Source organism: Eptatretus burgeri, chromosome 11, assembly GCF_056783735.1.
Source record: "Eptatretus burgeri isolate ZD-2024b chromosome 11, Ebu_testis_v1, whole genome shotgun sequence".
Taxonomy (NCBI): Eukaryota; Metazoa; Chordata; class Myxini; order Myxiniformes; family Myxinidae; genus Eptatretus; species Eptatretus burgeri.
The window spans coordinates 67746320-67762111 of record NC_140971.1 but is presented as its reverse complement, the minus strand read 5'-3'; the positions used below and the strand labels follow the sequence as shown (position 1 = coordinate 67762111).

At 41.8% G+C, this 15792-nt stretch overlaps 1 protein-coding gene across 1 annotated transcript in view; it reads right to left on the bottom strand.

Annotated features, from left to right (window-relative positions):
* Positions 1-15792, bottom strand: part of LOC147017282 (uncharacterized) — a 350244-nt gene that overhangs the window by 23911 nt on the left and 310541 nt on the right. The window contains exons 85-89 of the mRNA XM_085847971.1: positions 14520-14726; positions 10843-10962; positions 10345-10514; positions 9997-10156; positions 1084-1278 (exon numbers count right to left, since the gene is read on the bottom strand). Of these exons, the coding sequence (XP_085704097.1) occupies positions 1084-1278; positions 9997-10156; positions 10345-10514; positions 10843-10962; positions 14520-14726 (852 nt within the window). The remainder of the gene's footprint in view (positions 1-1083; positions 1279-9996; positions 10157-10344; positions 10515-10842; positions 10963-14519; positions 14727-15792) is intronic.

Here is a 15792-nt window from a genome sequence, read left to right as displayed (position 1 = left end):
GTAAAAATGTATAAATGTATGTATGTTTGTATGAATGTATGTATGAATGTATGTATGAATGTATGTATGAATGTATGTATGAATGTATGTATGTATAAATGTATGTATGTATAAATGTATAAATGTATGTATGTATGTATGTATGTATAAATGTATAAATGTATGTATGTATGTATGTATGTATGTATGTATGTATAAATGTATGTATGAATAAATGTATGTATGTATGTATAAATGTATGTATGAATAAATGTATGAATGTATGTATGTATGTATAAATGTATGTATGAATAAATGTATGTATGTATGTATAAATGTATGAATGTATGTATGAATAAATGTATGAATGTATGTATGAATACATGTATGAATGTATGTATGAATAAATGTATGTATCTATGTATAAATGTATGTATGTATGTATGTATGTATGTATGAATAAATGTATGAATGTATGTATGAATAAATGTATGTATCTATGTATAAATGTATGTATGTATGTATGTATGTTTGTATAAATGTATGAATTTATAAATGTACGAATGTATGTATGTATAAATGTATGTATGAATAAATGTATGTATGAATGTATAAATGTATGCATGTATGTAAAAATGCATGTATGTATGTATGTATGTATAAATGTATGAATGTATGTTGTATGTATGTATGTATGAATAAATGTATGAATGTATGTATAAATAAATGTATGTATCTATGTATAAATGTATGTATGTATGTATGTATGTATGTATGTATAAATGTATGAATGTATGTATGTATAAATGTACGAATGTATGTATGTATAAATGTATGTATGAATAAATGTATGTATGAATGTATAAATGTATGCATGTATGTAAAAATGTATGTATGTATGTATGTATGTATGTATAAATGTATGTATGTATAAATGTATGAATGTAGCTGTTCAGGTTAAGCAGGTAGGCATTTTAGATTTATTTTCACAACTAGATGAACATCCACAATGATATTTTGTATCACTTGTACTTTAAGCAATTTTTAACCCCCCCCCCCCCAGTACTTGAAATTAATAAAACAGTTATCAGAGGCTGTCCTGACCTGCTTTAAAGCTGATTCTAGACGCACTTGTTTTGAAATTGAAAGGCGGCACACAATCTCCCAACGTGCCACCAGTTCAGCCATCTGGCTCTTCAGCCACCCCGTATCGTCACGTGAACCTTCGGCCAGCTCACGGGCTAAACGACGCAAAGCCTGCACACTGCTGCTCTTCTTACCAAGCTCTTTTTGGAAGACCTGCTCAACAAAGCAAAGAGGAGAGCAAAAAGCAGAAAGAATGTCACTTGAGGTGGTGGGGGGTTTGACTTGACATTTTTGCAAAGGTACCAGCAACTAGTCTTCTGAAACAGGCTGTAGGATTTTACTTTTATCAGTAACAAGGGGTTATATACCTCACATAGTGGAAAAGCAACACTGACAAACTATACTCTTCAGCTTTGCACATGTGAGGTGGGATCATTTGTATGCCTTCAGTGGAGTATTCATGAGGATGTGTGCATCCTTAATGCTAGGCTTATCATCCTAATGATAGGCATCACAGCCAATGCTGGACATCATTTATAATAACCTCATACATGAACACCTCTTGGCTACCAGGTGCTCTTTTACAAAAAAAACAAACAGATGAAATGCACAAGGTGTCAAATCTTGAGTGCAAAGCGGGTGTGGTTGGACTTCCTAAAGAGTGTTCTGCAAAAGCAGCAGTCATATCATCTCTGCTTTGTGAGTGTGAGCAATGGCATACAGAAGAATGACACCATTTTGCAATTGATCAGCTCACTTCCTTCCGAATGCTAAACCTTGTTGGAGAGGTCAAATAGTACTGTCCATTGATAGTCCTTGTGTCTTCGAATAAATTGACATGGGCAATTCCTTGCTTCTCCAAAAACACCATTGCAATCAGCTTGCCTCCTGAATGTTGAAGTTTTAATTCATTCGGTGGTGGATATTCATTATGTACCTCTCATGGAAGAAATTCATTCCAATGCACGATCTCTTTGAATGCAGACGGTGGTGGCTCTATCCAAGTTTCATCTGCTGCTCTTCTTCGCTCCAATTGGTTCTTCTGACCACGTCCTTATTAAAGTGGACATCTCTCTGGCTGTTATCAGAGAACCACCTCACCGCCGTCGAGTCTGGCATTTCACTCAAGCCGACTGGCAGGGTCTCCGAGCAGCCATCAAACTTACAGACTGGTCTCCTATCACTACTTTCTCAAACATCAACTCATCCTGGGAATTCTTTCAAAGAAACTTGCTCTCCCTCATGCACAGATTTATCCCCTCTCGTGTTCAGTTGTCTTACCCTTCCTCCCGCCCTTGGTTTACTGAAGCTTGTGGCGAGGCAGTTGTCCTGAAACAACTTGCCTTTGCCTCATGGAAAGCAAACCCAACTGAGGGCAATCTCAGTTCTTTCCACAAAGCTCGGAACAAGTGTGTAGCTACCCTCAGGAGAGCCAGAAAACAACATCTTTCTCATCTCAAGTCTGAACTCTCAAACCTCTCTCCCTCCTCAAAATCCTGGTGGCGTTTAATCAAATCTGTTTCTGGTGTATGTTCCCCCTCCATCCCCTCCCTTACCTCAAATGGCCGCACTGCTGATTCCACACGTGATAAAGCTGAATGTCTAAACTCGGTGTTTGCAGCTAAATCTTGTGTCCCAAACCCATCACTATCTCTACCCACTTTACCCAGTCGCACCCAACTGTCCCTGGACTCTGTATCCTTTTCTCCTGACAAGGTGGAGAGCTTGCTTTCAAACCTCGAGTCAGATTCTGCAACCGGTCCAGACGGCATCAGCCCACGTGTCCTCAAAGCCTGCTCTTCTGCTCTTGCTCACCCCCTCTCTGTTCTATTCACCCTCTCATTTTCCCAAGGTCATCTGCCATCTGCTTGGAAATCTGCTAACATCACTGCCCTGCATAAAAAAGGTGCAAAAACAGATCCCTGTAACTATAGACCAATCAGCCTTCTCCCAATCATCAGCAAGGTTATGGAATCCATCATCGCTTCAGACATGAAATCCTTCCTCTTCTCCAATGGCTTGATTTCCAATCATCAATTTGGTTTCAGACCAGGTCACTCTACCCTAGATATGCTGCTACTGCTCTCCCATCAATGGATGGAGGTCCTCAATGCCAGACAGGAAATCCGAGCCGTATCCCTGGACATATCACATGCTTTTGACACAGTCTGGCACCCTGCCCTACTCACCAAACTCTCTTCCCATGGTATTCAAGGCCATCTCCACTCATGGCTCGCAGACTTCCTCTCCTGTCGCAGTCAACGTGTGGCCCTAAATGGAGTTCTTTCATCCCCTCTTCCTGTGCAGGCTGGAGTTCCTCAAGGTAGCGTTCTGGGCCCTGTTCTTTTTCTGGTTTTCATCAATGATCTCTCGGACTCTCTGGAAAATCCTCTATTTCTCTTTGCCGATGACTCAACCCTCTGCCGTACCATCTGTCATCCCTCAGACCGGCAAGCAGCAGCTTCTTCGCTCACTGCAGATCTGGATAAAATCACAAACTGGTCCAACACGTGGAACATGTCTTTCAATCCAGACAAATCTCACACTCTCACTATGTCTCTTCGAAAGGACCGTTTACAAAACCCCCATCCACTTTCTCAACAATCCTCTGGAAGAAGTCTTTTCTTTCAAGCTTCTGGGTCTCACTATCTGCCATGACCTTTCCTGGGAAAGTCACATTTCCAACCTTGCCTCAAAAGCCAGTCGCCGACTGGGAATCCTCCGTCGTGCAAAGTCCTTCCTCGGCCCTCTTGAGCTCCTGACCACTTACAAAGCTTTTGTCCGTAGCCTGATGGAGTACTGCTCTCCCCTCTGGGCTGGTGCTCCTGCCTCCCACCTTTCTCGACTTCACGCTGTCGAAACCAGGGCTTTTAAGATCATTGGCATCTCCCGCAATGAAGCTGAGTCTTTGGGCCTCTCACTCAATCACCGCAGGTTGGTCGGTGGTCTTTCTGTCTTCTACCGACTCCTCTCCAGCCTTGCCCCCCTGCTCTCTCTGCGATTTGTCCCAACCACATTTCCACAGGGCGCTCAAGGTCCGCCAACAACCCCCTTCTGGTAAAACTACCAAAATCACGAATCACTGCTCATCTTCACTCTTTCATTCCTCTTTTTCCCGCCTTTGGAATAAACTTCCTCACTCTATTCTTTCCCATTCTTCCCTTCAGGCTTTCAAAACAGCTGTTCACCACCACCTCTTATCTTCCCCCATCCAAATCCTCGATCTTTTCTACCCCCGATAATCCACCCAAGCCCACTTCCTTCAATTCTCCTGCTTTCCTTCCTGAAAGTCCCTTTAATGTCCATCTTCCCCTCGCCATGTTCCCCGTCCCATCCCCATCCCTCTCCCTTCCACAGTTCACCTGTGTCTGTTCCCCAATGTTTTGTCCCTTCCACTCCCGCCCCTCTTGTCTCATGCCTCCTTGCTGTGAGTTGTGTGTTAGCTCTCATACGAGCCTCGACCAAGGTATACAAAAAAAAAAAAAAATAAATAAAAAAAAATCTGAGGTCAGGGACTGGCAGGATGGCTGAGACCGAGAGGTATGCACACTTACTTCTGAGCTGTCTCACGTGGGTTTTAATTTTCACCCAATGTGGTGCTTTGCACGCTGGGCGAGGCATCAGTGTGTGTGCTGTCCTTCAGACGTATGTTAAACTGGGCATCCCATCTGCTAGCATGAGTTGGTGGACGTTAAAGATCCCACAGTGTCCTTTTTGAAGAGTCGGCATGCTAAGATCCCACGGCGTCCTTCGTGAAGAGTTGGTGAGCTATCGCCAGTTGCCAAAACAAATCACAAATTCCTGCACTAACCTACAGGGGGCACTGCATCAGTAGCACAGCCACCCCCCAGAAATTGATGCTACTTGCAGCTATGTGCTGCATGCGAAAGAAGAAGATTTGAGGTTAAAAAAAACAAACTTGGAAAAAACCATAATCTTCTTGAAATAATCGAGCTAAAGGCCCGGTCACACCTTGACGTTTTAGCCAACGTATGCCGATTTTTGAATTTTTTTTCTAAAACGCTGGCACACGTTGAATACGTTATGGGTAAGTTTTGATAACATTGAGAGCACGCTGGCATACGTCGTAGTACGTTGCCATACGTCGTAGTACGTTGCCATACGTCGTTGTACGTTGGCTTTAAACGTTGTACTTTTCGGTTGTCCTCAAATTTTTTCATGCTTGAAATTTCACGACGTATGTCGGCGTATGACTCACACGTTCCGCTACGCTGGCCACAAGTTGTAGGCACGGTCTGCGATCGTTGACAGACGTCAACACATGCTACTTGTAAGTTAATCATAAGTTGAGACATGCCGAGGTAATGTTTAGCGTACCCGAAACTTATTTCTAACCTATGATTAACGTGTTGTTGGCACGTTACGCGATCGTTGCCACACATCGACAGACGTTACTTTTAAGTTACTCATAGGCTGAAAGACGTCGGTATAATGGATCGTCCTTGCGTCAGCGTCCACGGCCACGGCCAGGACACTTATTTGCAGCATTCTTCAAACTTTTCTTCGGCATGACGAGGATGTTCACACTTCGATGTCTAGCTTGGCTATGATTCCAATTGTCCATCGGCAGCGTCTATTTAAAATAGTCGAGTTTGAGCGTTTTAACACGTTCAGAAGAAACGTTTCAAATTTCCAAACCCCAGCGTCAAAAAAAACAAAAAAAACAAAACAAAGGCGAGTGACAGCAATTTAAATCGTTCATTGTAAACAATGAAACTAGCTGAGTGGTACCGTTTAAAAGTCGTTGAGTGTAAAAAAAATCCAATTGTTGAGTGCAAGCGTCTACTTTCAATAGTGGAGATACAGCCATTTAAATCGTTGAGTGGCAGCCTATGAACCTACCCGTGGACACGCGGACGCAAGGACGATCCATCATAACCCACACCCTCCCCCTCACACCCACCTACTACTGCCAACATGAACAAACTACTACTAATACTAATACTAATACTAATACTGATACTGATACTGTTACTGCTGACATGGACATTGACTCAAAAAGGAACTCGAAAACACTGTTGGGTTCCCCTTTTATGAACACCATTTTTATATACCAATTCCCAAAACCGCTTGGAACACGTCTTTATATGGCAGTTGGAAGCTAGAAACACATTCATTTTTTTTTTTGTCGACCGGAAGACGTCATTGGAATACGTCTACATACGTCGATGTGTGTTGGGACTACTTAAAGAATTGGTTCAAAGCACGTCAAACATAAGTTAGAAATAAGTTTCGCGTAAAAACGACATTACCGCGACGTGTTTCGACTTATGAGTAGCTTATAAGTAGCCTTTGTGGACGTGTGTAAGCGTCCACATATCGTGTGTAAAACTTATCCTCATCGCATGCGAACGTGTGTCATACGCCGAGTACGTCGTAAAATTTTGAACATGTTCAAAATTTCTTGACGTACTCTACTGACTACGACTTATGATAGCGTATTTAGCGTTCTACTCGCGCATACCAAACTTACCCATACCGTATTCGACGTGCCCCAACGTTTTAGACACACTTTTTGTTACGTCGGCATACGCTGGCAAGATCGCCAAGGTGTGAACACGATGTTGACACTTCCATTTCTACGGCAGTTATGATTTGAATCGTTGTGCATCAGCCTTTTAATAGGCTATGTCATGACATCGTCGGCGATGCGTGCAACGCGCTATGCCTGAGTTAGACTATCGTTGGGCATCGGTTGTGTAGGCCGACAACAGGTTCAGCATTCATTGGTATAAGTTATCTATAACACAACGAAACGTTCTGTGTAGTTACCAATGCGTTATACATAAGACCAAGTCACTATGAATACGTCCGAATCTTTAAAAAAAAAACATCAAAAGTTCAACGAAAGCCAGCGTTTTAGATACATTTTAATATGTTGCCATCGCTGGCTAAAACGTCAAGGTGTGACCGGGCCTTAAGATCAGCCGACATCTGCAAGTCAAATATTATATCAGGTGTCTTCTCTTCCATCTCAAACACCAACTTTCAGAAGTTTAACTTGTCATGAATGATGGACTCAAAACTAGCGTTCACCTTTAAGCTGATGAAACGCTTTGGTCAATCAAATGAACAGAAATTATTTGGTCAGTCAAAATGAGATCCTAAATTTGCTTGAATGTCGATCGAAGCAACCAATCTTACTGTTTGGTTATTTCTGTACATTTTCACATCCATTTTAAACAATTTGTACGAGTCAAATACGGATGTCCTTAAAGGATATTCCATCACCTTAATATGCAGACAGTAGTCTGTAAATTGAAACAGGCTTGAGGTTTTTGTTGAGCAGAATTTCCATAATTATTTGATGTTCCACCCTCTTTGTTATCTCATTATCGACACGTCGGTAATTGGCACGTGCATTAAAGCAGGAAACACGTGACGTAACAGACATAAATAAATTCCCTCATAAATTTTTCAGGTCAAATTTTAACTACCCTCATAATATCAATAAAGGAGTCATTACTATAAACTAGAACGGCACTCAGTAGAGTGCATCGCTCCGCCAGACTGAACAGTTTACATTCTGTTTCCGACTGATAGCCTGGATCTGCATCAAGGCCTTAACTAAAATCTAATCAGCTTGTTATTGTCACCTAACCAACTCATCCACCAAGTTTTGTCATAATCCGTCTACAACTTTTTTTGAAATATTGTGCCTTATATCGTTTATGGCACCATCTCTCAACGGTGAAGAATTACATGAGAGAATTAAACAACTCTCGGATACGGATCCACATCTTCACCAAAATCGAGCCAATTCGTCGTTGTCACACAACAAACCTCTCCATCAAATTTCATCCACATCTGTCCTGAACTTTTTGAGAAATCGTGCGATGCTGTCGGACCATGGGGACACTGATATTTGCAGCATCGCGTATTTGCGAGTTTTTTTTTCTCTCGCATTTTCATGGTTTTTCGTGGGATTTTTGATTTTCCTTTTGGAATCACAAACTGCATAGAACCAATCCCCCTTTTTTACATTGAAACAATGCCTCGGCAATTACAGATTAGACATTCATGGCATTTTCCAGGAAAATATCCCCTGTGAATGGCGGGGTCTGACAGTATATCGTCTTTGGCCCCATCTCTTAATCGTTGGTGAAGAATCACTTAAAAAGTTATAGTATCTGGATCTGGATCTTCACTAAAATCTAATCAAGTCGTCCTTGTCACATACCTAACGTGTCCACCAAATTTTGTCTGAATCCTTCCACAACTTTTCGAGATATCCTGCTCACAGAAAGACAGACAAACAGACAAACAAACAGATGAAAAATCGTGCTTAGCACGACACTTTGTTGACTAGCGAATTAGTTGACCTTTCCGTGTGGTGGTCCAAGCTGTAATGTCATGGAATGTGTGGTGTTTATTTGTTCGTACATTAATAAAATGACGCGACGTCACAAATAACAATTATCAGGTGCGCGTTGTCATGGTAATGGCAGCAGATTGAAATTTTTCACAACTCATTTAAAGCCACCATGTGACATTCAACAACATATCATCGGTGCTTGTTGCCTTCATTCTGATCGTAGAAAATATTTGGAAATACCGAGGAACATTGCTTTTCAACCAGCTTTACGATCCCGTTATCAGGTTTGAAATATGTTGTAAAACAAAAATAAGTATTTTATAAGTGTGTTTTTCATGTTTTGGGTGACCCTGAGCTTGACCTTGGGTCAATTTCGATCAAACTTTGTACACATGTTAATATTACATGCATAAATAGACAGTATAAGTTTCAATATAATAAGTGCAAAACTGTTTGAGAAATAGCCATGTGTAATTCACAAAATTCCCCATTGGCTTATAATGGGTGATAATACAAAGTGATGCAGAATCCAGATCCTGATCTTGAACATCACCAAAAGTCACATATCTTTTTGCACTGTGGATTTCTATCAGCTGTTAAAATTTCATCCAAATCGGTTAAGAGTTGTGACCTGTAGAACGAATAGAATTTTTTTTTAAATCACGCCAATAGCTAAAAACTTTGACGTCATACGCTTGCGAAAAATAAGCATAATTTGTACTAACATGCATTTTAAAACATTTAGATATTCCATTGAAGTTTGTTTTGGCATCAACCGGAAGTCGCTACGACTGAGTTATGTTCTAAAGCTTATTTTCACCTTTTTTGACGTAACGTCGTGACGTAAGTGTGATTATGACGTGATTTGATCCCAGACTATTTCAGCAAGATTGGCTATCACGTGTTAAAATTTGAGAACGATTACTTCAGTAGTTTCGGCTGCACACGAGCGTAAATATATTTTTAAATGACGTCAATAGGCAAAACTCTGACGTCATAAGCTTGCGAAAACACTGCGTAATTTGTAATAAGATGCATTTAGTAATCATTTAGATATTTGAATGAAGTTTAATATGAAGTCGCCTCGACTTCCAGTTACTGAGTTATGTCCAAAAATGTGTTTTCACGTTGTGTGACGTCACGTCGTGACGTTTCGTCCGATTCAGACGGGGTTTGGACGCGGACCGTCTCAGGTGGATTGCCTATCAGGTGTAAAAATTTAAGAACGACTGGTCCAGCCATTTGGGCTGAAGATGACCAGACAAACAAACAAACAAACCAACAAACAGAACAGACCAACATACTTGACAAAATCGAAGATTTCGCCAAGTAACAAGCAAACAGACAGGGGTGAAAACATAAACCCCGCCCACCTTCGGTGGCGGAGGTAACAACACGACAATCAACACAAGGATTAAGAAAATCCTAAAACCCAGCAATGCTGAAGGAATGTCATGTGCAGCGTAAAACAAAGACCAGGCTGTGGGTCTCTTCCCCAAGTCTCATTTTGTTTTGACATTAATGCCACATTTCACCTTTATTTTGACATGATGTTGTGTGCAGAGCATAAATTGTGCTTAAAACAAAGATGAGACCTTATGCGAGTCGATGAGGTTGAGAACCAGATCAAGGTCGCCATGGACAGGGAGATCTTCAGCAAGCTGTGGCTCCACATGGGTAAGCCAGTCTACCAGGGCCTGCAGGGCCTCGGTGAACTGTCCAGAGAAGAGCAATGCCTCCTCCAGCTTGTGTTGCCTGCAGAAGACCAAGCCATGGAACACTCAAATAGAACATTTGGCTTCCAGAACCTAGGCTCCAAGTTTTGCATTTCCAAGGCAAGGAAGAAAACTTCCATTATCTTCCTTATTTAAGTAGTCCTCCACAAAGTTTACTATCATTTTATACCATTCTGCTCCAATCTCCTTTCCACCCACATCCCTCACCTCTCCACAGACTTCCCGCAGACAGTGTCCCAATGATCTCTCAGTTCTGACATTATGTCTTCCAGCTTCTCACGGTCATCGGAAGCTTCAGTACGTCCCTTCATGGTGCGGCCCATTCGGCCGGCACTGTCATACAGTGGCTGTTTCCCTCCAAGGGCCTTCTGAAACTCCTGGTTAATCAATCAAGTCAAGTTAATCACAGTGTAGATTTTAAGTATTTCATTTTAAAAAATGCCAGTAATTGGATACATTAAGGTAATTTGACTCACCATGTTAATATAATATGGGACATGGATACAACACAGGTGTGAAAGGTCAAATGGCCATTTTCTTCTGTCTAAAAGACTTCAAATGTGTTTAAGTGCCTAAATTCCTCGTCTGTCTGTGTCTGGACTGTTTATTCCAAGCTACTATATATGTAACTATTTGTCTTTGCAAAATAATTTGCAATTAATTTTTAACAAAGTAACTGAGAGGAAGATGGTTTAGAGATCTCACCTTATGTTTTCCCAGCTGGACCTTTATCTTCTCTGGATCATTGGCAATGTCCAGCTCCGAATCCAGGCCACGCTCTGCCTCTTCCAACCAGCCTATGAGGGTACTCCACAGCTCATGAAACTGCCATGGAGGTGGTGAGAGGAAGGCAATATCAAGGATGAATACAATACAAGCCCTTCATTTTACCTCCGAAAAATAGTAATAAATAATAATAATAATAATAATAATAAGTAGACATAATTTGACATCGCGACTTCCACTGATATGCCTCCACCCATATTAAGTCTTTGCTTACTCGAACTTTGACTTCAACCCTCAAGACCATTTGACCTCAATATCTAATCTCCACGTTTGTATCATGGTACATGCACTTAATTTAGTTCAAAACCCAACCTCAAAAACATTTTTATCTGACATGGCCTTTGACCTTTGACCTCGACCCAAAAAGCTAATCAGTTCAGCTTTACATCATTATGTATACTTGTATCTAGATTGACTTAGGTCCTTACAGCTGTTCTTAAGTTAAAAACTGAAACGAAAACCTATCATGGACGGACGACAGCCGAAAGGATAACCTGAAAACATAATTCCTCTGGTAACTTCATCAATGGAGACATAATTATAAAAATAGAACCACCTAGAGCTTATCTGGGACCTGGCCGAATGATGCAACACAAATTTAGTAGCATTCTGACTGATGGATCTGGAGAAGAAGATTTTGAAGGAACTTACGCAACTGCCGTTTTGACACACTTGGCATGGCTTCCGCAATTTAGCATTAGGACCCTGTCCTAATGTTGTAATCTAAATTTGGTAACATTCTGACTGATTGGTCTGGAGAAGATTTTGAAGGAATTACCTAAGTCCGCCATTTTGACGTACTTAAATCAAGCGACCGGAACGAGCTTTGCAATCCCTGTTACCAGTCAGGAGCAGAACCTTGCTGCCAAATTTCAGCCGGACCAGCCCAAAGGCTTGGCTGGAGAAGTCAAAATAGGAGACGGAAGGACGGACAGATGGACAGATGGTGCACGATGACAAAATCTTATATGGAATTCAAATTCTAGATAAGCTAATAATCTTATTATTCTACATAAAATACCCAATCACATGGACTTTGTGTACAACCTATCTTCCAGGGTGGTGGTTTGTTTGTGCTTCGTTGTGGCCTGAATGGCTTCCTTACAACTTCCATTTTTGGGATTGGACTATTTCATACCTTTCCAATCTTGATTTGTGCAGATTTTCAAGGCACAATTCATCACTATTGGCAGGCCAACTCTGGCAGGCCAATTGATAAAGCATGTAAGGCCTCATAGGGAAGTTTACTTCATCACTATCAGCAACTAAACACCACCAAATTGGTAAATCACTTAAGGCCTTATGGAAAGTAAATTGGTTATTAGTTACAACATGACCTCACATGTTTGGCAGTGGGGACAAAATAAATTGCGAACTGTTTTGGGAAAACCTCAAAAAGTCAGTTCTCTATCGCTTCACCTCTGGCCTAGCTCGTCCCACCCTCTGTCTCTTCATCCTCCCCCAACTTGCCAAGGTCACAAGCATTCTTCCAGAACAGCACAGCTGCTTTCCCTCCCCAATTCAAAGCTGAATTCTCACCTCCATTCCTTCATCCCTCTACTCTCTGGTCTGTGTAACCATCCTCCATTCTTCCAAGAGTATTGCCTATTATCACCCCATGCTTTATCAACCCCTGCTCTCCTTTATTCTTGTTGTCCCTCTGCTCTCCCGGTTCCTTTTCTCTCTGCCACTCATTTGCGATATATTTGTCACCCTGTTACCCTGACTGCCAGTGTGTGAACTTTTGCTCTCTGTCATTTAGGTCCTCCATGAGCCTATGGATTTCTGTATAAAAAAGAAAGACAAACAAAAAACCCCCCCAAAACCCCAGGTGGATCATCATGATTATTCTCCAACTTGGTAGGGAATATAATTGCTAAAAAAAATTTTGGTCGCTCAGGTCATATTTGTGTTTGTCTGCATACAAATATTGTGCTAGCAACCAATGAGATGACTGATAGCTGAATCGCATTCCTGGAAGGTGCTCCACACATATTCAATTGGAAAAAAAGAAGCACAAACATTTTTTTAGGATAATCACATGTCTGGTGCCAAACTGAAGCTGACTATTTGTACATTTTCCAGGTTGGTTATTCAATATTAATTCCACTCTCTTTGATGGGTTCAAGTTGGTGTCCACCCTCTGCCATGACATCCCTCATCCTTCAGACAGGCAGGCAGCAGCCTCTTCTCTTCTGCTGACAAAGTCACAAGCTGCTCAAACGCTTGGAATATATCTTTAATCCTGATAAATCTCAAACTCTCACGATTGCTCTCTGAAAGGACCATCTGGCAAACCCTCCGACCTACTTTCTTAACAATCTCTCCTTGAGGATGTTCAGTCATTCAAACTCCTGGGTCTGACCATCAGCCATGATCTTTCTTGGGCAAACCACATTTCAAAGTTGGCATCGCAAGCCAACTGTCGTCTGGGCATCCTCTGTCATACGAAGTCCGTCCTTGGCACACCTGGACTCCCATCCACCTACAAGGCTTTCATCCACAGCTTGATGGAGTACTGCTCTTCCCTCTGGGGTGGCTCCCCTGGCCCATCTTGCTCAGTTTGATGCTGTGGAAACCAAGGCCTTCTTAAGATTATTGGAATCTCCCATGATGAAGCTGAGTCTATGAGCCTATCACTTTAACATCACAGACAGGTCGGTGGTCTCTCTGTCTTATACCGCCTCCTTTCTGGACTTGCACCCTCTGCTCTTTCCTTGCTTTGTCCTCTCCTCCCCCAACCCCTCCCCCCCAAAGGTTTCAGCAGGGCACACATAGTCCACCATCAACCCCCTCATGGTGAAACTACCTAAATCCAGATTCACTGCTCACCTCCACTCAATTGTTCCTCTTTTCCCACATGTAGAACCAACTTCCACATTCTTTTCAATCTCATTGTTCCCTCCAGGTCTTCAATTCAAGACAGCTGTTCACCACCATCTCGGATCGTCCCCAATCCAAAACCATGATCTTTTCTGCCCTCCTCCTTCCATATTTCCAGTTTTCGCTCCTTAGAGTTTCCTTCTATGTCCAACTTGTCCATGCTATGCATCCTCTCCTGCCCCTCATTCAGCCCCGTACCCATTGTTTGTCCAAGTCTCCCTCTGCCTTTGCCTTCAACTCTGCTGTTGGTGTTTTCCCCTCTCTCAATCCACTGTTCCTTTTGTCCTGTTGCATCCTGATATGTTCAATGTACTCGTCCTAGCTCTTCCATGAGCCTCAACTATGTATAAATTTTTTTTTAAATATAATAATGATCACAGAAGGGATGCAAAATCCAGGCTGTAACCTCTACCCTATAAGTTGACATTTCTGTTGTTGGCATTTCACCTCAGTCATTTGCTGCATTTAAGACACAAGACTGCTACAGGGTATGATAGGTCATTATGAGGTGAAACAACAAGCAAATAATTATTTTTGAACATAGCCACTGCATTGGCTCATACAAACTGGATTGTGAATCCCAAAGTGCAGAAATTAAGAATCCCAGTTAAAATCTCATGACCTACCATAGCTTAGTTTTGAGCAAAATAAAAACAAAAAAGACAAGTAACTCAGGAAGATTAAGCCAGGATGCACACAAGTGCTCATGTTACCTGCTTTGCCTTCTTGCAGGTCTCCTCGAGCGAACGACCTCTCTCGACGGAGCGCTGCCCGACCTTCTCCCATCGAGCCTGCACACTCAGCAGCAGGTTCTTTACTAAAGCCACATCCTGCTTCTGTGCCAGAACCTTGAGCTGGGACCCTGTGCGGTCGAGCTGCAGCAGGTTGTCCCGGCGCCCATTCAGCTCCATCACGAATACCTGGGGCGACAGCAGAAGGTACAAGTTGAATTACAATGCAGTATAATCAAATTTGACATGAATGTAGTTATGCTTTCAATATCGTAAATTCGCCAAGTGTCGGTTAACATTGCGCAACTTAACATTTATTTCACTGTGGATTTTCCCTGCAGATATTAAAATTCTACGGTATAATTCACAAACAGTGAATCACAAGAAGTGTAGGGAAATAAAGTTTCAGAAGTACATTGATAAGTTATAAAATGGCTGTGAGTGATCATTTTGGTTCATTAACCATTATCCAATAACTCAATTGGAGATGAAGAAAAAATATTTTCTAGTTATAATACAAGGCTCTGATATACCTGGCCATTAGTCAAATAAGTAAAAAAGACATAAAATGTCATAGCCCCTGTTGTTTTAGTAATTTTGCTGCACGGAGTTAAAGGGCTAGTCCATATTTATGCACAACTAAAATGGCTGCCAGTCTACCAGTCCGCCATCTCTGATCAGATTGCAAGATAAAGAGGAGCACGTGTATGCCATCATGTACTGTACTTGTGCCACGTTTGAACAAAATCGGACCATGCATGTCTGAGAAATGGTTGCGGAAACATCTAAGTGACAAAATGGCCACCAGTTGGCCATCTTATCTCGAAAAAAAATGACGGGCATATGTAAGCCATCATTCTTTATCTGTGTGTCAAGTCTGACCAACATCGGTAAATGCATGTCTGAGAAATGGTGAAGGACGTGTTCCACATCGGGGTTTTTTTACAACCATAATGGCTGGCAGTCAGCCATCTTGGATCTGATCTCGAAACAAAACGACGTGCTTATGTATACCATCATGTGTTGTCTCTGTGCCGAGTATGAATAAAATCGGTCTATACATGTCCGAGATATGGTTGTGGATGCACAAACGCATGGACACAAAAATCCAGACCAAATCCATACGCCCCCGTTTGGGACTAATTCCAATGGGGGATAATAATTACAGATATACCCAATGTATCGTAAATCCTGTTGTAAGGCACAACCGCTCGTGTCAACAAAACACTCCTTGCTGGAGAGGGGCACAGATACA